This window comes from Chelonoidis abingdonii, chromosome 3, assembly GCF_003597395.2.
Source record: "Chelonoidis abingdonii isolate Lonesome George chromosome 3, CheloAbing_2.0, whole genome shotgun sequence".
NCBI lineage: Eukaryota > Metazoa > Chordata > Testudines > Testudinidae > Chelonoidis > Chelonoidis abingdonii.
Window position 1 is genome coordinate 59,822,845 of NC_133771.1, and position 24,440 is coordinate 59,847,284.

Sequence of the window (24,440 nt, forward strand, 5' to 3'; positions counted from 1 at the left end):
TTGTCACTGCCTGGGCATGGTGTTTACCATTGAAAAGTGGTCACACTTTGGAGCATTTTTTCAAGGGATGTACAATTACTTGCTGACTTTCTCACGCATTTGGAATTAGAGCAACAGCTTGTTTGGTCGACTGAGGTGCCCGTGAGAGCAAAATGTACTGGTCAAGCCAAGGGCAGGAGCCTTCTCTGTTAGTTCCCCACTCCCCCAAAGCTGTCCAGGCTTTATTTCCTCACTTCCTTACATCCCAATAACTAAGAGAGGTTCTCCCACGGTGCATTTCCACATGGCTGCTTGATCCCCCCTTCGCCGGCTCGCTCGCTAACATATTGCATTATCGGGGCTGCTGACAGCCCATATTATTTCAAAGTTCTTTTTTTAAAAAAAAGGCTGAAGGGGCACAGGGAGCCATTCCTGCCTTTTACGGGAAGGTGCGGGCACCACCAGGCTTGGGGCGCTGCTCAGGAGTCCTGCCTTTTGCCTTGGGACCCAAGGGGCGAGTCGGGGTGTTTTGGGGACCGCTGGGCTCCTTTCCTGCCAGAAGCTCAGGAGAAAGGCCCCTTCTCGCTGAAAGTGGCCCACACGGCTTCCCCTTTCCCGCTCCACTTTGTTTACCTCCGCCCGGGGAATCGTTTGGACAGTGCGCCCCTCTCTCTCTTCTGCCTTCTCCCCTGCTCCGCAGGCCGCTTCCCCCCCGCCCCCGGGGAAGCTGATCGCACGGCGGCTGCCCGCGCCCTGTTCCGGTGCTGCTTTTGCCCCGCTTTCAGCGCCCGTGGTGATGCTATGCCCCGCAAGCCGAGCGGAGGAGACGAGGGCAGCTCCGCCGGGCTCTGGATGAAGAGCAGCCGCGCGGGCAGCGGCATGAAGGATGTGGAGTCCGGCCGCAGCAGGGTGCTCATGAACTCGGCCCCCAGAGGGGACGGCTTGCTCCTGCTGGGCACCGGCAGCGCCATCGGCCGAGGCGGCTCGCGGGAGAACCGGCGGGGGAAGCAAGGGGGAGCCCGGATGAGCCTGCTAGGGAAGCCGCTGTCGTACAACAGCAGCCAGAGCTGCCGGAGGAACGTCAAGTACCGGAGGCTGCAAAACTATCTGTACAACGTACTGGAGAGACCCCGCAGCTGGGCGTTCATCTACCACGCGTTCGTGTGAGTACTGCCCCCCGCCCCTGCCGCAGCCCGCCAGCCGCACCTGTGCCCGCCAGCCCGGGAGCCAGGCGCCGGCTCGGCCAGGCAGCGGGTGTAGGGTGAGGCGCGGAGCAGCGAGGAGGCATGAACTGTGGCTCGGCCCCGCCCCGGCTCCTTAAGTTGGGCATCTCCCAAGAGCGCGAGGGAAGCCGGCTGTGGTTCCGGCAGCGTTTCTCGGGGGGTGGGAGGCAAAGAGGGGGAAAGTTCAGTGGAGAGCGGGGCTCGTCGGCCGCTGACAGCCCCTAGTGGCGGGTGGGCGGGCGAGAGGGAGTGGCGCTCCCCAAAAACCTACCAAAAAGTGACTCAGAAACGCCAGCGTTTGGGGTGGTCTGTGCACGCTGTAGCCCCCCCCCCCATCCCCCTGCGTAAACGCGATGACAGCAGCCGGCAAAGGGAGTCACTGCCATGGGAGACGGGGGGGCTGTGCCAGCCGGCTGTGCCGGGGGAAGCGCTCGGCCCTTGGGGAAAGGCCCACGTGTTGGCGGTCACTTCTGCAAGGGGCTGTGCTGCGGCGGGGCTGCCTGGGCCAGGCACATGATCGGTTGGCCCCGGCAGCCAGCAGGCATGCAAAGGCTGGTCTGGGCTCGCTCGTGGCGCTGTGGGAAGGTGGGAAAGGACAGGCAGCCTAGACCTGACCATCAAGCGGAAAATGCCCAATTGGAATTGATTGGGAAGCAAATATTTACTTTCCCCGGTTAAAGGGTTGTACTACTGTTTTCCCATCGCGTCCATCCACTCGCTCGTGTAGCCAGGCTCTTACTACAGTATTGTCCCGTGGGTTATTTTTAGATACTTTTGTACGTGCTTCTTCCCAGAAACTAACTAAAAAGCAGAGTTAGTGGAAGGAAAGAGGGCAGTGTGTTAGTACCCAGCTTTTTCGACCGTTTTCAATCTGTTCTGAAAATGTAAGTCTGCAGGTGTCTGTTCATGTTAGAGGCAGGAAGCACGGGGCATCTGCTCACAGATGCGGTTGTATCTATTGCTTGCGAATTGGAATTCTTGTCTGCAATAACTTTAAAAGGATAGTGAGGCGATTGTAAGAGGCCAGGGTGCAGAGATGGTTCATGAGCTGCACATGAACCAGACTCTAGTCATTTCTCTTTAATATTACCCCTATATTTAAATATCCGAGTATTTGATTATTACAAACCAGGAATGATGTAGTTTGAAATGTTTGCTCCATTTAATTATTATCACCCATTTTCTCATCTGCATCCTGCAATGTGTTGATCCCATCATTATGAATTCATTAGGTATTCTAAGTAATAGCTTTGATCATTATGAGCTCATTTAGTATTCATGCAAATTGCATATATATATTTCCAGTTGAGTTCCATAGCAGCAGTAGTTAATGGACATAATGTTACTGTTATATTTTTATTGAAATGTTCAACATTTAGGATGAATTCTAAACTAATTCCTATTAGTAATGATCATGATAAATTCATTTAAGACTTCCAAGAAGTTCCTTACTATTTCTCTTATAGTTGGGCGTTATTTAGAAACCACTTAGTAAACTGTTATCTTGTTATGTAGTCTTAATTTATCTGGTCCCTCGAATGTTAATGTCATTTCCCTATGCATCCTGTATTAGCAAGTTACTCTTCTGTTTTGGATGTGTGCACAGTGTATATGGGTTTAGTAGAGGATGTGACTAAAACGTTTCTTGTGATTCTAGGCATTATCCTTCAAAGAGAATTCAGATGTATCTTGAATTGGCTCCTTAAGACAGGGTGTTGCTTATGAGAGGTAGGCTTTAACACCCTACCTTCAGCAACCATTTTAAACTATCATCAGGGTTTCCAAAACAAGTTTGTTCAATATTAGTCCTCTCTTATTATTATACATTCTGGCTGCATCCAGATACATGTTCCTACACCAAATATCATTCAGTCTAAAGACAGAGTTGCAATACACCATATTCCTAACCCCCAAAAGCTGCACTAAACCAGATGAAGTATGACTAATGTTAAGACCAGTCAAATAAATGTTTTATTCTTAAAATATTATGCTTTACATTTGTAAAAGTACAGAAAAATGATATTTGATATGCTAAATGGTGTATGAGGATGGGTCACTGTGTTTAATCATAGAAAACAAACAGACTGCACAGTATAGAGCAGATGCAAGGTTACTATTTTTTGAACAGTAGTTCCAGTAATTTCACTGAAAAGATGATTACATATAGTGAGCAAATGTCAGTTGTAACACTTTCAGTAATAAAGCAACTATTTGTTAAAAGCTGTCTTTGGTAACCTGTGATCAAGTAATGCTTTGTATCACACCAGCATGGGAATCCCCAAATCCTACTTTAATAGTTTTTATAGCCATATAGAATATCTTGCCAAGAACCACTGCACTGTGATTAATGAGGTGCTTCAGGGATAGATTTACTTAGTAGACCAAAATTGCTATAGACAAAAAACAACAGAAACAGGTTTGAAGTGACATTTCATTTAGTGAAAAATTGCTGTCAACTAAGTAGAAATACTTATTACCCTCTAAATAGTTAATTATGAAAATTTACTGTTGTAGACTGAACTTTTGTTATTTTTGGTCATTTATGTGGTACACTTTGCTATTTGTGTTTTAATAGGAATCTCTTATCCTAGGTCATATTCTGGCATATACAGTACTTTATCAATACTCTAAAAATCACTTAAATACTTGTTAGGACACTCCTTATTGCAGTTATCATGTAAATGCCAAGAAATTATACTTTTGGTACTCTTCTGTTTAATTTGAGAGCATAATGATAATTATTAAATAAAATCCAAGTTGAAAATAAAATTGACAGTATTAAATCTATAAAAAAATACATTTCCAAAACAGAGTGAAGTCATGACACAGCAACACTGTAAACAAGGAATATTGCCAGATGCCTTTAGATAATTGCCTGCATAGAGTGAGTCCCAATTTTAGTTTTTAATTACAAATGGCAATTTTGGCAACTGGAAATGCCAACATAGTATTTTTTATCTGATCAAAGTTGTGTGAAGCATCTTGGAAACACTATTGTACGATAGAAGCACCTAGTAGTACCTCTAGTTTAAGGATTTGTCAATGTTTCTATTATAACTTCCATTTTAATGAGCTTTTTACCTTGAACATTTGAAGCTCCATTGGGTGAAAATTTGGCAAAGAGTTGATTACTTTGGATGCAATTTTTCTGTCTAAATTATTTTTATCTATTGAGATTAAAAGAATATGCACAATTTAAAGAATATATACAATTAGTATTTCAGATGCATCTTTTGCAACCATCTAATCGAAGAGAACTTAATCTTGGCAAATCTTGGCAAAATGACGACATCTTTTGGAAAAAATATGTAACAAAGTTATTTACTGGTTGAGATGCCATTTTTTAAATTTGTTAATGCATATCTACGTTACAGCAGAGTCTGTTATTGCTGTTATAGGTAGGGTCTATAAATTGTTAAACCTTATTTTCAGGAGAATATAATTCTGGATGTAAATATCACTCTGATCTGTAAGATGGCATAACCACAAATTTTATTTCCTCCTCCAAATTTTCAGTTCTCTTAATTTTTAGAATTAAAAGTTTGGTAAATGAGGATGGGGATGTGCATTATTTATAAGTGGCATTAGCTAATCTGGAACCAGTCCTGCAGTGGAACTCTCATGGAGTTTCTCCATGCAGAAGGACTTTCGATCAGGGTTTAATCTGTAATATTGTTAAATTTTAATGGAAAAAACTTTTGCCATTGTAAATAAAGGAGTAAGGGGAGCTAGTCAACGAGGAACAGGTATAGTAAGTTAAAATTTAGAAATCAATGAGTTCTGTTGTTTATGTTTCATTCCTAGAGTTTTGTAATTTTACACAGAAAGGGCACCATCCTGTGACTGTCTACTGCTGGATTTAGTGTTTCGTTATTGGGCAGAGACAGTCACTTAAATAGGATTATAGGGGGTAGTAAGGGTTTGCTAGATCAGACCCACAACTTACATGTTTCTTCACTTACATATTACCTGTGTGCGTTTTATTAGTACTTCATGACATAGAGGTCCTAAACCTGCATTGTAAATATAGGGAAAATTGCCTTTTGAATGGCACAATCTTCGACTCTTGATGGTTTAGGAATAGTTCAAATACGAACGCTGATAAAATCAGAATGTCCATACCAATTGTGAATAATGAGGCTGGCCTCGTAAACTCATGCTGGTAAAATCTTCATATCACACCACATAGTCATTTGTTTTTCTGCTAATATTTAACATACAAATACATTAAAAACACTCTAACTTTTCTAAAAGTGTTTTCTCAGAACCCCTAGAATGCTGATTCTTTTCTTTTTTATCAGTTTGTGCAGAAATACAGTGACCTGTTGTTTGCTTGGTACACCACTGTAAGTGCTTCCAACATTAAAGCTCTGGTTTTTTGCCTCTATCTTCACAAACAAGATCAGCTCCCAGACTGCTGCACTGGGCAGCACAGTACGGGGAGAAGGTGACCAGCTCTCTGTGGAGAAAGAAGTGGTTCAGGACTATTTAGAAAAACAGGACGAGCACAAGTCCATGGGGCCGGATGCACTGCATCCGAGGATGCTAAAGGAGTTGGTGGATGTGATTGCAGAGCCATTGGCCATTATTTTTGAAAACTCATGGCGAACGAGGGAGGTCCCGGATGACTGGAAAAAGGCTAATGTAGTGCCCATCTTTTTTTTTTAATTTTTAACAAAAGGAAAGGGGAGATCCGGGAACTACAGGCCAGTCCAGCCTTCACCTGTGTCCTGTAAAAAAATCATGAGCAAGGTCTCAAGGATCAATTCTCAGCCACTTAGAGGAGAGGGAGGTGATCAGGGAACAGTCAGCATGATTCACCAAGGGCCAGAGTCATGCCTGACTACCTAATTGCCTCTATGAGAGTGATAAGTGGGGTCGTTGGATGAAGGGAAAGCCAAGATTAGGAATTGTGTTATTCTGACTTTAGCAAAGCTTTGATAACGTCTCCCACAGTATTCTTGCACCTACAAGTTACAAGAGTATGTGTGGGATGAATGCACTGTACGTGGATAGGAAAAGCTGGCTAAATCGTACGGGCTCAACGGTAGTGAATCAACGGCTCCATGTCTAGTTGGCCAGCTGGTTTTCAAGCGGAATGCCCCAAGGTCGGTCCTGGACTGGTTTTTTTCAATATCTTCATTAATGATCTGGAGGATGGACAGTGGACTCACGTCCAGCAAGTTGCAATGACACTAAACGGAGGAGGTTGGTGATATGCTGGAGGGTAGGGATAGGATCAGAGGAGACCTAGACAAATTATAGAGAGACTGGCAAAAAAATTGATAGGTTCCACTCCCAAGGTCCACGTGCAGAGTCCTGCATTTTAGTGATGGAAGAATTCCATTCTCTGTTACAGGAAACTAGGACCGAAATTGCGTTAGACGCCGTTCTGAGAAAAAGGAACCTGGGGGATTACAGTGGACGAGAGAGCTGGATTATAGTCACAGTTTGCCCTGCTGCCAAAAAGCGCTAACAGATTTTGGTGTTATAAGTAGGGCCATTGTCACAGATTGTAGGAGTGATCATTCCCTCTAATTCAACACTTTGTTAGGCCTTCATCTGCGGATACTGTTCTGGTTGGCCCCACTACTCAGAGGAAAAAATTTGGGGGGGAAAGAGTTCCCAGCAGGGCAACAAAAATGATAGGTCCAGAGCACATGACTTACCAGAGGAGAGCTGAGGGAACTGGGATTGTTTTAGTCTGGCAGGAGAAGAATGAGAGGATTGATTATCTGCTTTCAACTACCTAAATAAAGGAGTTTCCAAAGATGGATCTTACTAGACCGTTCTCAGTGGTAGCAGCATGATCAGAATAGAGCAGTTAATGGTCTCACTTGCAGTAGAGAGGTTTAGGTTGGATTATTAGGAAAACTTTTTCACTGGAGGTGGTGTTGTGAAGTATGAAAGGGTACCTAGGGAGGGGTGGTGAATCTTCCTATCTTTAAACCTCTAAAGGGTCAGGCTTGAACCAAGCTCTGCTGGAGAATTAGTTGGGAATTGGTCCTGCTTTGAGCAGGGGGTTGGACTAGATGACCTCCTGAGGTCCCTTCCAACCCTGATAGAATCATACACTATGATTGTATGAAAGCTGAATATTGCTCAAAACTGTCTTCATAACATATTTGTTTGTTTGTTTTTGTTAAGGTGATTGAGTACTGATTTAATGATTATCAGTGACAATAAATATAATCCAACACATGAAGTTACTCTGGAGGAGATTTTTCAAAAGCACTGAACTCCCAGTAAAAGTAAACAAGAGTGCCTAAATGTCATTTGTGCCTTTTGAAAACATTCCCTATATCTATATATGGGTTACATATCTGAATGTCTTTACCAGAAATATTTGGAAATCTCTCCATAATTTCTCTATGAATTTCAGAAGTGTAAGTGTGTTTAGTTGTCTTTCTGATGAGCAGCTGGAGTTTGGAGGTGTGGGGAAAGCTTTGCCCTTTGATATAATTATGGGTATGATGCAATTATTTGTATATATTTTTTAATCCTTGTTTAATCTGTTGAGGTGCAAATATTTTATTTATTATTAACTTGCTTGTGATATGGCAGTAGGGTTGCCAGGTGTCCGGTTTTTGACCGGAACACCCAGTTGAAAAGGGACCCCGGTAGCTCCGGTCAGCACTGCTGACTGGGCCGTTGAAAGTCTGGTTGGCGCAGGGCTGGCAGGCTCCCTACCTGGCTCTGCACAGCTCCCAGTAGTGGCAACATGTCTCTCCTGCTCCTGCGCACAGGGGCGGCCATGGCCCAAGCACCAGTTCTGTGGCTTCCAGTGGCCAGGAACCACGGCCAATGGGAGCTGTAGGGGCAGGAAACAGATCCACTGTGGCTGCCTGTGTTCCTAGAAGTCAGAGAGAGATGCCAGCCCCTTCCCAGGCTGTCGCCTGAGGTAAACACTGACTGGAGCCCACACCCCAAACACCCTCCTGCAGCTGAACACCCTCCCAGAGCCCACAGGCCTTCCCCCAGCCCTGGGCCCTCTCTCGCACCCTGAACCCCTCATTTCTGGCCAGTGATAATTTTACCAGAAATTCTGTTCTTCCTGCTTTGTTCTCCAAATATGTTTGTTCATTGAATATTTTTCTCAGATGTCTATTGAGTAGTGATTTCTGTAGCTAATTACATTGGTCAAATGTCAAATATCATGCCATTGATATTTAGGGAGAACTCCCCATTCTGATTATACATTGATGGCATGATATGGCCTAATATGTTTTGGAATTAGACATTATGCACTTCTCCAACTCTTTGGCTGTATCATTTCTCTGATGAACTAGTCACAAAATCTGGTAAATATTATTTTATTTCTTTTTCTCCCTTTCTCATTGCTATTTTACTTGTTGGAGTTCTCGTTTCCCTCCCTAAAGCCTTCAAAATTAGAAAAAAGGAGAGAGTTTGGATTAACTGTGGTGTTGCCTTATGTTAAAGTGGTACTGATATTGTTGTATCAGCAATCAGAAGTTGATGTTGGAATTCTGTCTTATCTGTACTTCAGGGCATACAATGAACTACATGTGGCAGACCCCTGGAGCTGTGTGCAGATATAGGGCTGTGCTTGTTCCAGTCCATGTCCAGGTTCAGGGTCTGCATTTGTAAAGCAATGCAAATTTATGCAAAACTCAATTCTATTGGGACCTGAGGAGGAAAACAATGGAATCTCTATGACCTATCCATATAACTTTCAGCTAAATACAAGTCAGAGATTTTTTTCTTCTATATAACAATAAAAATGTAGAGGCATTTCAGCATAAATCTGCCATGTATATATTGTACTAGGAGCAAACTATACATAAACATGAACGCACATACCTGGGAAAATTTGTTTTCAGTACTAGGATGTATAGTGTAATTATATGTTAAATATTCATCCAACTTAAACAGTGGCACACCAACAGTAATACCACAATAATTAAAACATGCCTTCATATCGTGTATTACCTATGATGGTGGAAGAGAAGGAATAGAAAACAATTCTTCATTCCCCCTCTTCCCTATGGTGTTCCATGGGCAACATTTTTGTTGGAGAGCTACTGAATGCTCTTCAATTTTCAAGATGTTATGTGATGAATGTTCTTATTATTTACACATTCAGAGAGTAAATACAAGTGACTTTAACTTACCTTCATTTCAGTCTCTTTGGGCCTGATCCAGCTTAGTATGGGCCTGATCCCACATGTTATATCTTCAGCTGCACGAGCTGTGTAAGTTCCACAAGGCTGCAGATGCTGGCTCCACAGCAGATGATCTATCAAGGGGAAACATTTGGGTTGGCACAAAAAGCAGAACTGCTCCCCATCCTGTGGGGGGGAAAAAAGAACAAAAAAACATTCCTCGGGAAAGAGTTACTGAGAGTCTTGGACCTGAAAAACTGTGCAGATGAGCTGCATCCTGTTCGTTCCCTCATGTTGGTGTGTAGCCCAAAGGAATTATGAACCCTGCATGACCGCAGGAGAAAAGACAGTGTTCTGGGCCATTGTTTGGAATAGATTTTTAAAGTGAAGGTAATACGAGGAGGTACAGTATGTCTCCCATCTCCATTTACTGAGAAGTGGGTCAGGCCTCATCTTATTACTGTTTTGCCATGAGAAGTCCTTTCCTCCTCCCGCCACGCGTCCCCTCCCCATGAAATTATATGTTGGCATTGTGTTACAAGGAGTCCCATCTCCATTTTTCTCTGGTCAATCCTAGGTCCATTTTTCTTAATGTGTGAATTTTGAACATGATGTGCCCTCTTTTTGTCTCCCTGTTTATGAAAGAATCTGGATTTTTAAAAAAATTTATCTCATACTGACTGACATCCAATCAGCCAGATAAAACCCACACCTACATGGCATCTCTTATATCAAGAAAGATGAATAATTCCTAAGATTCCAAATGCTGTATTTGGTAAAAAGGCTGGGTGGAATAAAAGATATGATCCATGAGAAAGGACAGCCATGAATGCCTAGTGTAGCATGGGATGCTGATTATAACTTGGAAGAAGGAATAGATGTGGTGGCTGCAGAGGCCAGAGAGATTTTGGCTCACTTATGGGACAGCATTTGTGTGACACATTTTGACTGATCAGTTCTGTAATTCTTTGTGAGCTAAAAACGATTTTTTTAATAGGATAAACATACTGGAAACTTAAATCCTCTATTTGAACAGGATTATTTAAACCGGATTATCACTATGTCTTGGTGTACCTTCAACCTAACAGTGGAAAAATATGACTAGTTTATTAATATGCATCAGCATTAAATTACTGCTGCTGTTTTGGATCTGAATTAAATATTATTTTTCCAATAGTAATTCAATGTGAATTATATCTAACATTAATTACATTAGTGGCATTTTATGTTCAATATACAATCATTATTGCACTCAGTATTTGCTGTAATAATACTGATCATAATTAATATATTTTTTAGTATAAATAAAGAGTCAGTGAATTTTTCCCCAGGAATTTCACTATAATGAGGAGATACTTTAATAATAAACTATGTTAGTAACACACCTTGTTTGTATATAAACAAACACATTGAAAACAAGCTGAATAATTTCCTTTTAAATAATATAAGCCACCAAAGTGTCACAATAAAACTTCAACTATTAGCTCTCTGGTGCTTAATGGGCAGTATCTTGCTGTATTTTAGTGACCCCTGACTAAGTTGGGAGATGTACTAGATGTCTAAAGTTTAATCATGCCCTGATTTTACTCTGATTCATGTTTCCATTACTGTAGGTTTGGGGCATGATTCTGCCCTACTGAAATTAAGGAGGTTTTGCCATTAATGGGAACAGAACTGGGCCCTTCGTATGTGGGTAAAAGAGCTGAGATTTAAAAAAAACAATATTATCTATTGGCAAACCCATACCATATAAATACAGCAGACCTAGTTTCAATATCCCATTTTTCTAAACAAGACAAACATCTCTCTTTACAATATCAAGTCTTTACTTTTCAGAGGGGAAATCTTTCCCTTGTGCAGATGATTGAAATAAGCAGCAAACTGATCCTCCATATTATGTTCTTGAGTATTAATGCTAGTATGTCTGTCTAGATAACCTATTTGATAAGAGATATAGATTGCCTATGGGATTACCACCACAGTTCAGTTAAGAAAGCAAATTCAGCACCTAAGTCAGACTTCCTGCGTCAATTGCAAAATGATCATAAGCAGTCTCCTAGCTTAGGTCAGAACAAACTTCTTAACTTCCTTAAATAGCAGTCCAAAGGTTCTCGCACAGATTAACTGGATGGTCAAGCAGTTTTGTCAACTTTCTGATAAGAGGTTGACTGTTTGGTGGTGCTAACTGCCTGAAATAATTTGGCTAACATTTTCTAACGTAGTGCCCAAGTTAGCACCTAAATTCATATTTGGATACCCCTGATAGGCCGTTATTCAGGAAAATGCTTAAGCATATCTGTAAGTGCTTTCTTGAATAAGGGTGGACTTCAACATGTTGCCTAAATTCTTTTCTAAATGATGGTGTGATTTTTTTCAGAGGGGCTGAGCACCTGCTTCGTCTTTTGAAATTAGTTGTTTTGTTGTGATTTTACAAACTCTTTACAGTGCTTTATAAAGAATAATTACAGGACAGTTAGCATTTTTTTCAAAAGCTAGTATAGAGTAAAAATTTACAAATGAATTATGCTCTTCATCCCATTAGAAAGAAGAAGGGAAGTTCTGTACCTGCCCACCTTTTCAATTCAGGCAGGAGTCTCCTGTTTTCTATGCCATCCATCATCTGCCTGATCAAGCACATCATCTTGTGATACCCAGTTTAAAATGTAAAGACATGAAAATTTGGATTTCAAGGCTTTCATTGACTTTTAATGACTTTATTGTAACCATAGTTGATATCATATTGTATCAACACATCTGTGCTAATTCTCACGTATGATGAAACAAGAGGGAAAAATACTTTCCTGGTTCAAGAGAATGAAAAAGTTGGCAGTTATACGGTTCAGATACTCAAACTAGTGTATTAATGGGTTAGATAAGATAGTTTGATAAGTGCCCTTCCTAGGTCAGATAGTCAGAACTACCAGTCCAAATCTAAATTCTTCTAGTATCTTAATTTTAATTTGTTTGTAATTTTTTTTAAAGTCACAGATCACTGTGGAATCTGAGTACCACTAAGGAGAAGTAAATGCACAAATCTCTCTCTTCCCGCCCTACCAGGAAAAAAAAAAAAAAAAAAAAGCTTAAAGTTTGTGTTTGGATTTTTTTCTTAAATATCTGATGTGTGAGGATGCTGATGTTTCAGAGAGTTATTGTGAGAGCTAAGATGCAGAGTCGGGTTTTGCATTTAGTTCTGTAAGTGGTGAGGGTGGTGTACATTCTTATTTCACTTGGGAATGAGTTCCACAGTCTTGCTATGTCTCTTGTCCGAGATCTGTCTCCTGAGGGTATAAGTCTTTCCCTATTAGTCAGCAGCTTCATTTTCCAAGTGGAACAAACTGTCATGTGATGTCATCACTGAAGGGAGGTGAGCTTTCAGGTCGCTAGAGGCAATACTGTACCTGGCTGATGGCTTTGAAAATTGGTGCAGCAACTTCAAACTGGACTTTGTGTTCATTGAGGAACCTATGTAGGCTGCAGTGAATTGAGGTGATGCATTTGCTGTAACTTAAGTTGGTGAACAGATGAGCTGATGTATCCTTTTTATGATGCATCCACTGAATATGGAACATTATTTCATTGTTGAAGAATCCTTAAAGAAAAACCCTCAATTTGAAAATCACATTTCCATCTGAAACTGGTGTATCTATTATTGGTATTATCTGTGTTTTTTAGCTTGTTTTCTTTGAATAAGAAGAGCCCTTTGTTTATAGTCAGTTTCACTGTTGGATTGGTGCTCATTTGCATCATTGTCATGTGTTGCTCTGGGAAAGCTCACATTCATGTTCTCCACTAGTCCCTTCAAGGTGGTGCTTACAAGTAGCAGCAAAACTGACAAATCAAACTGCAGAGATTAACAGGCCACATGCTATAGATAAAAGAAAATGGGGATTGTGGAGGAGGGATGTGCCAGAGTGCATTGGATGGTGTTGATCTTAAACCTGCCCAAAAGATCCTTGTAAATACATCAGGGGAGCATTTTCTTAGCAGATTGTTTCTCCAACCCTCTCCCCTCTCAACCCCGCCGCCACAACAACCGCAAGCAAACAAACAACAGAACCAAGCAAAACAAAAACTAATTTTATTTTGATCCGAAGTCATAATTAAATATCAGTTTCCTTGAGGCATTTTATGTGTGTTTTGTTTGTACGGTAGTTTGTAGTTAACAGCTGATTTTTACAAATTTATAGTGCACTTGAGTCAGTCACTGATTATTTGATAAGTTTAATGTCGTCATTTAATTGGTGCTGCTTTGTGAAATAAGGCTGTCCTGTTAATAAATGGATCCATTCGCCAAAGGTAAAGAAGGCATTTGTATCAACTATGGATAGCCTGTCCTTTTACCTGTAAGTGAAATAAATCTGTTAGTCATTACAACAATCTGAACATACTTTATGATTTCTAAGACTATTGAAATATTGGAGTCAAGCCTTAGGGATAAGATATCTTATCTCTAGGGCATGTACATATGTAGTCTGGACAGAAGGTGAACTTCCAAAGCTGAATTGTTAGCCATAATTTGGACCCCATAACTATTGTATGTGACAATATACTGAGAATGAAATTTCGTTCTCTTCAACATATGCAATGAAGTTAGGAGTGCATTTGTTAGACACTTAGCCTTTCATCCTAAAAACAATATGTGCTTAATTTTGGTTTTCTTGAGACTGCTTATGTTCTTAAATACATGCCTAATTGCTAACATGATTGCAGTTTTATTCACCAGTATTAATATTGTGAAATACTCTATTGAAATGAAAAGAAAGAGTCTGTTCAGCTGCTAAAAAAATATGATTGCTTAGTTTTCTGCAAATACAGATGGGAAATTTGGGAGGGATGGAGGCATAAATAGAGAAGATATTAAAGGTAATGGGATGTACATACATCTACCAGTTTGAGGCACTGCACCCTTGACCTACATTTTTACAGGCCAGATTTCTTATTGATACTTTTGTGGTACCAGAGCAAGTGTTATACAATATTTAAATATTCACAGGAAACTAAATTAAAATGTGGTGGAATTTATGAGAATTTTCTGTCAAACTGATTTGACTGTACCTTTAAAATAATTAATAAATTATGTTTTTTAAAATGCATAATTTAAATTCTCTTGCTGTATGAATGCAGACTGAGAACTTGGGTTCCTAAGTGAATCAGTTAATTGGACTTGACTTAAAAATAATTCACTATTATTTTTATTTTATTTTTTTAATCAAGGCCTTGGCCATATATACCGACTTGAGGAAATAATAGACTTGGTCTTTCCCTAATCATCCATATACCAGACGTGTGTGCGCGCTCTGTCAGCTACTGAGAATGGAAGAATCTGCCAAATTTTGAGTTGAACAATAGCTAGGTTTGTCATTGGACTTTAAATGATAATGTTGTAGTTTCTGATAAGAAACTGGGTTTTGCAATAAGATGGATATTTATTCATTCATTTAATTTTATTTCAAGTTAGAATAAATAATACAATGCCACCCATTCACATGATCTAAGTGGCCTGCTGATCATTTGAAATTACAAAACCAAAATGCAGCATAATATGCCATACAGTCAACTTGTCCATTCTACTGAGCAGCAGCCTGTCACAAAATACTAACGTCCCTATATATCTGCCTGCACTTCAGCCACCTTAGATTTTCCTCAAAGTCTAGATGAAACAGATAAGCTTCGCAGCCTGTCCTTAGAACATGTGCTCTCTGTAGGATGCCATGCTTACCAAGTGGGTGGCCGTCTTTATGTACCAGTTCCAGCTTCCAAATTGATTCAAGATGTAACCCCATGTGGAATGCGTTGAAATAATCAAACCTCGAGGAGACAAAGGTATGGATGATGATAGCAAGATCTGAACCTGAAAGATAAAGCTGTCTGGATGGGCCTAGGTGGTAAAATTACCTTTTAACTGCTGCTGTCACCTGACCTTCTAAGGCTGGATCCCACAGATCAAGGAAGGTGAGGGAAGTTGTCAGCAAGCTGTTCTGGGGAGAACAGACTGACAAGGACCCAGACACAGGTCCTGCAGGAGTGTCTGAAGCAGTTGGGGCCTTCCTAAAATTTCAGGGGATGATAATCCTCAAGGAAGCTAGCCATCCATATACCCTGTTTATTATTTTAAGGTCTTTTTCTTGCTTTGGTGCTAGATAAACAATATTTTGGTTTAAGAAGGTTGTTTGGTCACTGGGTGCAACTGGTCATTGCTCCTAGAGGAAACTGTTCTGCAGGTGCCAAACAAAGTTGGACCTGCAGAGATACTTGTAATTGGTACCAGGCTTGGGTTGAGAATGGGAGAATCACTTGATTCCACCCCAAGAAAGTGAACAGCTCGAGGAAGGAGTGCTCAGAGGTACTGTTTGCCTAGTGACTGACATTTATGCAAGTGAGAGACTTAAAGTAACTGTACAGCCAAGCACAGTTGGCTAGGTCCTGTGCAATATTTTCCCACACAGAGCTGCTAAGACACATCAGTTCTGAGTTACTACTTTGTTGAGATTCAAGCCTTTGCCCTCTGTGAGGCAGACTGCCAATTTTTCAAAGCAGTATAGTAGTTCTGTGGTGGAAAGAAATACACTAGAAGAGATTATATTTTTTCACTTGTGACCTAGGATAGATTTGGAACTCAGGTCTCCATAAATGAAATACTGTATTTTACTCACTTTCCCAACTAGCTTATAGATGAGAAGGGATTCTTTTGTTCCAAAAAATCCCCAAAACACAACCACTACCAAACGTTTGTAGGTGAGGCACGCTAAATCTGTTGGTCCAGTTCTGCATTGCAACACCACTACATTGTACTTATTAAAATAAACTTAGAATATGTTTAATAAATCCATTTGTTTGTTTTATTTACAGTTTATGTAATTGTGCATTTTCATTGCCAATGTAGTGCATTATGGAGCGATCTCAGGGAGATGAGAGTATGTGGACATTCAGTCGAAGGAACTGTGGCAAATCAAGAGAAAATAAAAGTTCTTTTGAGGGCTTACCCTGTCTAATCTCAAGGTTCCCCTCACCAAGGTCAAGGCAAACAAGAGTCTCAACTGCCTTGTCTCAGGGCAAAACAACCTAAAGTCTTGGGTATCTTCTTTTCTTCAGGAAAGATAAATTGTATAGCCCATGCCCCCTATTCCTGTGTTTGTTACAGTCAGATGCCTCTAACGTCTTCATCCTTCATGAAAGAGAAGTAGAAACATTTCAACCTGCTCTTAACAGGCTTTAAATGAAGTCTGTGGTCCCTCCTCAATTTTTTAACAAAGTCATCTGTGGACATCTGATTTCCCTTAACATGGCTGCTCGGCTGTTCTACCCCCAGCAAGAAACTTCCTCTTCCTTTTATGTGTGCCATACAAGTCTAATGCTGGCCCTGTGTGGCAGACCCACTGAAACCTGCTTGTGGCCTCACAGGGGGCCCCAGGCCCCTGGTTGAGAACCACTGCCATGCTCGATAGCTAAGAGACTAATGAGCCCCATCTGTTTCTGTGCCCTGCCAGTTAACCCTTGTCTCCTTTCATAGAATCTTGGACTGGAACCTCAGGGCTTCCTGATGAGGCTACCATCATGACTTTCCAGGACCCCAAGTGGACAGTATACCCCATCACGGGGTAGAGGTGATGAGTAGACCTCGTTACAGTATTTCATATTCTGGAAGGTTGTAATAATGTCGGGATAGTGGAATTTGCATTATTTTGGCATTTAAGTATATTTAGCTTTACCTGAATACTGAGCTGTTTGGGCATTTGCAGAAAAAGAATATGTGGCCCTGTTTAATACTGGCATAACGTGCTGTCTACTGAATCACCAGCACATTTCTGCAGCACTTAGAAAAGGGAGAAATATTCTACAAAAGAATAACAGAAAGAACATAATGGTAAAACACCAGTGATTTACGTGATATTTTCAGGTGGGCAGCTTCTGAGCAGGAGATATAGCTTGACTATGGCTATGGAAAAGAATATGGAATACCTGTCAATTAATGCACATGCATTTTTATTATGGTTTCTGCAGCATATTTCAATTGAAAGAATAAGATTTAATGTTTGGTTGATTCAGATATATATTCAGTATATTCAGTAAATATATTTTTGGATAGAAAGATGTTTACTGTGTATTAGTAACAGGCCAAATCTTAAGGACATTTACTGACTTTTGGTATTGGGCTAAATCTTGAATTGCTGACTCAGAATAAAACTTCCACTGACATAATAAGTAAGATGAAGCATTTTTTTTTAATTCTTGGATTTACTGAGGGTTTTGAGTGTATGCAAAAGTAGTTTAAAATAAATTCTGATTGGATTTTTGCCAGCAGTGTGTCATCCATTGCTGCCTATTTCAGTTTCATTTGTGCTACATAAACTTCAGGTCCACAGCGTTCTTAAAAAGGCAATCAAAAGGTTCTAGAATACACCTTAGACCAGTGGTCCCCAACCTTTTTGACTGGCGGGCGCCAGCCGAAGGACCACTGCGGCGGTGGAGCACTCGCCGAAATGCCGAATTTTGGCGGCATTTCAGCAGCGACGCCTCTTGGATGATGTCGCTCGCCGTCGACAAGCAACGTAATTGAGAGGCATCCCCACCGAAATTCAGGAGCAACACCTCTCGATGACGTCACTTGTCGACCACAAGTGGCGTCAGCGAGAGGCGTCCCTGCCGAAATGCTACTGACATTTGGTGGCATTTCGGCGGGTGCTCTCCCAGGGGCCAGGACGCGGGTGCATTTACTGTTACAAAAGGAACCTAGAGTTTCCAAAATACTGTGCACTAAATATCTTACAGGTAATTTACTACATAACATTTTATCCATAAATGAAACAATGGAACAGTTAGTTTCTTCTAAGGCATGGAAACCTGGATATATTTGTAATCTAAAACCAATCTTAAATAATTCAGTTTTTCAAGAAACTCTCTTTTGATATTTCAGTTTAGTTTGAAAGCTGTTCATGTATTACGTTCCAACACTAATGCGATTCAGTGTCTAATAGCACAGTTTTTCATGATAAATACTGAAATGAATTCCAATTATGAATCTAAAATACAAACATTTCATTATTTTACATTTATATCTAGTGCAATGAATGTCAGACTGCTAGTGGTTGAAGCTTAGCTACTGATTAAAATTAAAACCCTATTTAAAAGAAACCCCTCAAAACCAGTCGACAAATGAGCAAATTAGCAAGAATATAGTAAATATTTTATGAAAACACAGATTTTGAAGAAAATATTATTCACATAAGTCTACTGCTCTTCAAAGCCCTGTCAATTTATTTGATTTTTCTTGTAATCACAATTGCTGACCTCACTGGCAGTACCTTTACTCTTCACCCTTAATCTCTTCTAATCTCTGTCATTTGTGGCTGGTTCTTCACTTGTTACAGTTTCTCTAAAATGGAGATAGTCCGTACTCCAGAGAGTTTACTATCTTATCTCTCTTTTTGCTTGATTGCTTTGTCACTAATTAATAATGACTAATCTGTTGCAATGAAAACATTTCAACATCATCATGTTTTCTATAAATGCCTAAATTCACCCTACATCATCTGTATTTTTATATATATATGAAAGGAAGTAGCCTAGAAGTGTAATTTAGCTCCTTCAAACCCCGCCATCAAAGGTGTAGAGGAGGCATTTGGGGGCAAAATGTCATGGATAACATATTTTTGCTTTGGAGATCTGCTGTCTTACTCAGCTGTCTCACATCTCATACAAAATACTTCTGCCCCTGAAAGAATAATCTATTTAGGGATCTATTCCCAAGTTTGAATATGAGCTCTTTTTTACATGCTGCTTTTGCAGCACTCACCTATGTTCGTCTGAGCCCCAAAATCATATAGTACCCAAATTTGGCCTGAGGCCTTTATTTTGTATTGGTGACATAAAAACATAAGAACGACCATACTGGCTCAGGCAAATCCAACATCTAGCCCAGTAGCCTGTCTTTGACAGTGGCCAGTGCCAGACACTTCTAGCAGTTGGAGGTTTAGGGGGACACAGAGCATGGGGAGCATCCCTGACCATCTTGGCTAATAGCCATTGATGGACCTATCCTCCATCAACTTATCAAATTCTTTTTGAACCCTCCCAGTTATACTTTTGGCCTTCACAGCAGCCAATGGCAATGGGTTCTGTGGGTTGACTGTGTATTGTTCGAACAAATTTGTTTTCTTAAACCTGCTGCCTATTAATTTCATTGGATGTCCCCTGGTTCTTGTGTTATGTGAAAGGATAAATAGCACTTCTCTATTCATTTTCTCCACACCATTTATGGTTTTATAGAGCTCTATCATATCCTCCCCGTTAGTTGTTTCTTTCCTTAAACTGAACAGTCTGTCTTTTTAATCTCACCTCAGATTGAAGCTGTTCCACAATCTTAATAATTTTTGTTGCCCTTCTTTGTATTTTTTCCAATTTTAATATACCTTTTTTGAGATGAGGCAACCTGAACTGCACACAGTATTCAAGGTGTGGGCATGCCATAGATGTATATAGAGGCATTATGATGTGTTCTGTTGTTTTATCTATCCCTTTGCTAATGGTTCCTAACATTCTCTTAGCTTTTTTCCCTGCAGCTGCATGTTGAGTTGATATTTTCAGAGACTGTCCACAAAGACTCCAAGATCTCTTTCTTGAGTCATAACACATAATTTAGAACCCATCATTTTGCATATACAATTGGGGTTATTTTTTCTAGTGTGCATTACTTTGCATTTATCAACATTGAATTTCATCTGCCATTTTGTTGCCCAGTCACCCAGTTTAATCCCTTTGTAACTGTCATAAACAGATAGCTAAGGGTTAATGTCTCTTTCACCTGTAAAGGGTTGACAAACAGTGACCTTCACCTGCAACACCTGACCAAGAGAACCAATCAAGGAGACAAGATACTTTCAAAATCTGGGTGGAGGGAAGTGTTGGTGTGGGTCTTTTGTTCTTTGGTCTGTTGTCTCTCTGGGCTCTGAGAAGTGACCACCACGTATCTACAGGGCTTCTCTATCTTTTCTCGTTGTTCACAATTGCTGAAGTACAAAGGTAGACATGGCAAGTAAGTCTTTTAATTGTTTTCTGTATTTGCAAATGTGCAGTTTGCTGGAATATTTAAATGTATTTTTTCTGATAAGGCTGTTTAATCCGATTTCTATAAAGCTGAAAGACCTGTAATATTCCATCTTATATTACAGAGATTAATTTTTACTCTTTCTTGCTCTTTTATTAAAAGCTTCTCTTTTTTCAAGACCTAGTGTGATTTTTTACTTCTGTAATGCTAAGGTATGAGTCTGTACTCCCGCAAGATTGGTGGGAGGGAAACGGTAAAATTTCCTCTTTGTAGTTAGTTCAGCGACTTGTGACATGAAGGGGTAAATGTCATTTGCATGGCGTTGGTTTGATGGAGTTTGGATCAACGAAGGATTTCGGTGATAGCTGACACTTGTGCCCCGTGTCTCTCTACACGGTACCTTCTTCTCTGCCCACTCTCAATTTTTTTCCATTCCTCCAAGGGATTTAAGAGTATCTGGGCCAGGGATCTTGGGAGTGATGGTGTTGGTAATGTACTGACCAGCGTGGGGTTCCTGGGGCAGTTGGCTTGAGATGTCCCATTTCATTACACACTTTATTAGCATCGTATCAGATAACGGGTCAATGGGTTAGTAAGTTACTGAAGACTGGTGAGGTGGAAGGATTAAGGGTGTCTGTGGATGCCCTTGAGGTTGTAGTGGGGTTTGGGTTCCCTGTGCTAGGGCTTTATTGTCGGTTGCCTTCGGTTGTAGGTTTATTGCTGTGTGGCCCCTGGTGGTTTTACCCCCCATTTTTACAAGTACTTTCTTTGCATATTCTGCCCTTCCATCCTTTAGCTCAATCTCCCCCGCCTCGGTGAGAGTTGGGTTTTTCCATCTAGGAATGTACGTGCTTAATGTCCTCTAGGCACCATCCGGAAAAGCATGCTCAATTTGCGCATGAGGTTGCGTGCAGGTTGTTCAAAGGTTTGAGGCCTGGTCTGCCTTGGCAGGCATCATATGCCTTCCCCACGTGTAGTTTAGCGTGTTTGGAAATGACCACCATCTGGTTTTCCCTGTTTGGTTTCTGAACCGCCGACGCGCGTGATCCGCGGTTATCCCCATTCTGGATCGTGGCCATGGCGGTTAAAAATTGATAATCATCAGTCGGTCCCTTGCATTTCAACGCACGTCTGCCACGGGGTCACTGAGGTGTGACCTCAGCTCTAAGCATGTACTTGGTCGTCAAGGATCTTTACCAAGACAGCGCCCTTTCAAAAAATTTCTAAGAAGTCTCCCGTGTCATCACTGCCGTTGTAGTTGGAAATTTCCTGTGTGTTGAACAACTGCGCCGCGGAGGGTAGGATTTGCTGGGTTCTATCTAGCCTGTTCTAATCTCAAGGCCTGCCTGTGGCCTCTTTCTTTTTCCTCTCTAGTTTGTTCTTTCTATCCTATCGTTGGAAGCTGCATCTTGGGCTGCTTGTTCTCTTTGAAAGTTTCCTGTTGGGCTGCTTGGTTCCTTTGTAAGCAGCTCTTTTTCTTTTTCTCTCATCCCATCTCATTGTATTCCTTTTTTCCACTGTCTCGCTTGTGATCGCTTTCTTTTGTTTTGTTCCTGCTGCTCTAGTCTCGCGCGTTCCCGTTTATGGCATCTTTTAGAGACTATGGTTGTTCTGTTTTCTTGTGTTGGGTGCCTCTGTGGTTGTGGTCTGAATTGCTGGCTTTCTGTCTCTTGACATCCTGCCTAGGCAACTGTCTTGTCTTCCTCTGGCTCTTTGATATTCAATTTAAACCAAACCAAACCCTGTTATTTACCTGCTGTGTAGCTGGCTGGGATACTTGATTCCCAATTGTTTAACAAAAGACCTATAACTGCTCTCTTAATGATCTTTGGCAAAAAATGCAAGCTGCAAAAGCAGGCGAAAAAAACTTCTCTCGGCTACTTTTTAAACCAAACCCTGCTCTCTTCTAAAATCCTTAGGAGAGCAAAAGAAAAGATATTCTTATAGGCCTCTGGATTCTATCTTTCCCACTTCCGCTGCCACCATTGATAAAAAGCCTCGGTCCAAATCTGGACCTGCATCCAAAATTTGGGGGCTTAACATGAAACTGCCCCCAAGCTTTATACGCCAGCTTGCTTGATCTCGCTGCCACCAACCAGACAGTGCCTGGTACACTAAGCCCCAATCGCCCTGGGACCCCCCAGCAGACACCAGAACCCCGGGTCTCCTATCTCAAATGGGAAAACAAGTTCTTCCCCCTGTCTCTTCGTTAATCGATCCCAGCTTCCCTTCTCTGGGTGAGCCCTGGCGATGCATATTAAACTCCTTGAATACCAAAACAAAAGCCAATCAACCTCTCCCTAAGGACGATGCCATTTTTCAAACCTAGTAAATGCTTAAGCACTAAAGACATTTCCACCCCCCCTTCCTGCTAGCCACTAACCAGAGAAAGAACCAAAAACCTCAACCATTTTAAAAAAGAAACTTTATATTAAAAAGAAAGAAAATTACACGAAAAATACTGTAACCCACTGATTAAGATGTCAATTACAGGCTCTTGCTATAGAATTAGGAATACACAGTCGTGATTCAAAAAATACCAATTTAAACCAGCCCAGCAATTACACACATGTAAATACAACTACGAATATCAACTTATTGCTTATCCTTTTGTACCGCACACTTGGTAACAGAAGATAGAAAGAGCTGGAGATAGAAGAAAGATCTCTCACCACAGCTGCGCGAGAAAACAAAAGACTCAGTCCCCAATTCCCCCCCTGACTTTTTTTAAAAAAATCCAGTTTTTCTGATTGCTCCCTCTGGTCAGGTTTGGTTCCCTTTGTTCACCCTTCTCAGGTAAAAGAAACATAACCCTACCATCTACTTATGACACTTGGTGGGAGGGAAAGGGTAAATTTCCTCTTTGTTAGATTCACGGAAGCTTGAAAACTGTATTGCCTTTCTGCGGTTGAGGGGAGAGAAACCTTGATGTCTCTTCTGTGTTGTTTGGGAGTTGAAGCACGGTAATCTCCTGATGTACCCAGGCAGGAAAGATCTGGGAGGAGGTAAAGAGGGGGAAGGGAAATGGTTTATTTCCCGTTGTTGTGAGACTCAAGGAATTTGGGTCTTGGGGTCCCCAGGGAAGGTTTGGGGAGACCAGAGTTTATCAGGTACTCAGAATCCTGATTGGTGGCAGCATATCAGATCTAAGCTGGTAATTAAGCTTAGAGGATTTCATGCTAGTACCTCATTTTTTGGATTCTAAGGTTCAGATTGAGGAAAGAATACTATGACAGTAACTCTTTGGATTTGACTATTTTGTGTAATTATGTATCATCTGCAAATGTTGCCCCCTCTCTGTTCACCCCTTTTGCAGATCATTTATGAATATGTTGAACAGCACAGGTCCTAGTACACTTTTTTGGGGGCCTCACTATTTACCTCTCTCCACTGTGAAAACTGATCATTTATTCCTACCCTTTGTTTCCTATCTTTCTACCAGCTACTGATGCATGAGAGTACCTTCTCTCTTATCCCATTATTAAGTCAAAGTGATCACTTCCAAATCCTGCGGTGTGCTGAGAATTTGCCATATGATGACTATCCTCCACCCACACTGAAGGTGGCATAGCTGAAATTTAGTAAAAATAGTTGATGAATACATCAGGTTATGAATTGGGAATTTTTCTTCAGTACCCATAATGAATGAGTATACCAAATGTAAAAATATGAGGTCAGTTTTTAAAGTTGGAAGTTGTGTTGCTTTAACTGGTATATTGCTGTTACTTGAATAGTGATACATTCTTCTGAGAGTTTTTGAAGGGACCCCTCTCCATATAGTTATCTGCTTATGAGTGGAATGGCATTTCCAGTCAAGCTACTAGAGAAATTCAGGGGGTGGGAGGGGTTATTTGAGGGAGGAGGGTTTTTAGAAATACTGAGTCATGTGCAGCCTGATTTTAAATGACATAAATCCATTACTTTGGGAGCACAGGAAGAGAAACAGTTAAAAAATGTCTGTATCTTTAAATTTGAGATTATATAGTTATACAGTAATATACACTTAGAAGTTTGTAAACTTTGGCTATGCAATATGAAAGTTACAGTATGAATGTCTGAAAATATGTTTAT

General features: G+C 40.9%; 1 protein-coding gene across 1 annotated transcript in view; it reads left to right on the top strand.

Annotated features, from left to right (window-relative positions):
* Positions 1 to 259: 259 nt before the first annotated feature.
* Positions 260 to 24,440, top strand: part of KCNQ5 (potassium voltage-gated channel subfamily Q member 5) — a 539,982-nt gene continuing 515,801 nt past the window's right edge. Inside the window, exon 1 of the mRNA XM_075063805.1 lies at positions 260 to 1,142. Coding sequence (XP_074919906.1) covers positions 781 to 1,142 — 362 coding nt within the window. The 5' untranslated portion in view covers positions 260 to 780. The remainder of the gene's footprint in view (positions 1,143 to 24,440) is intronic.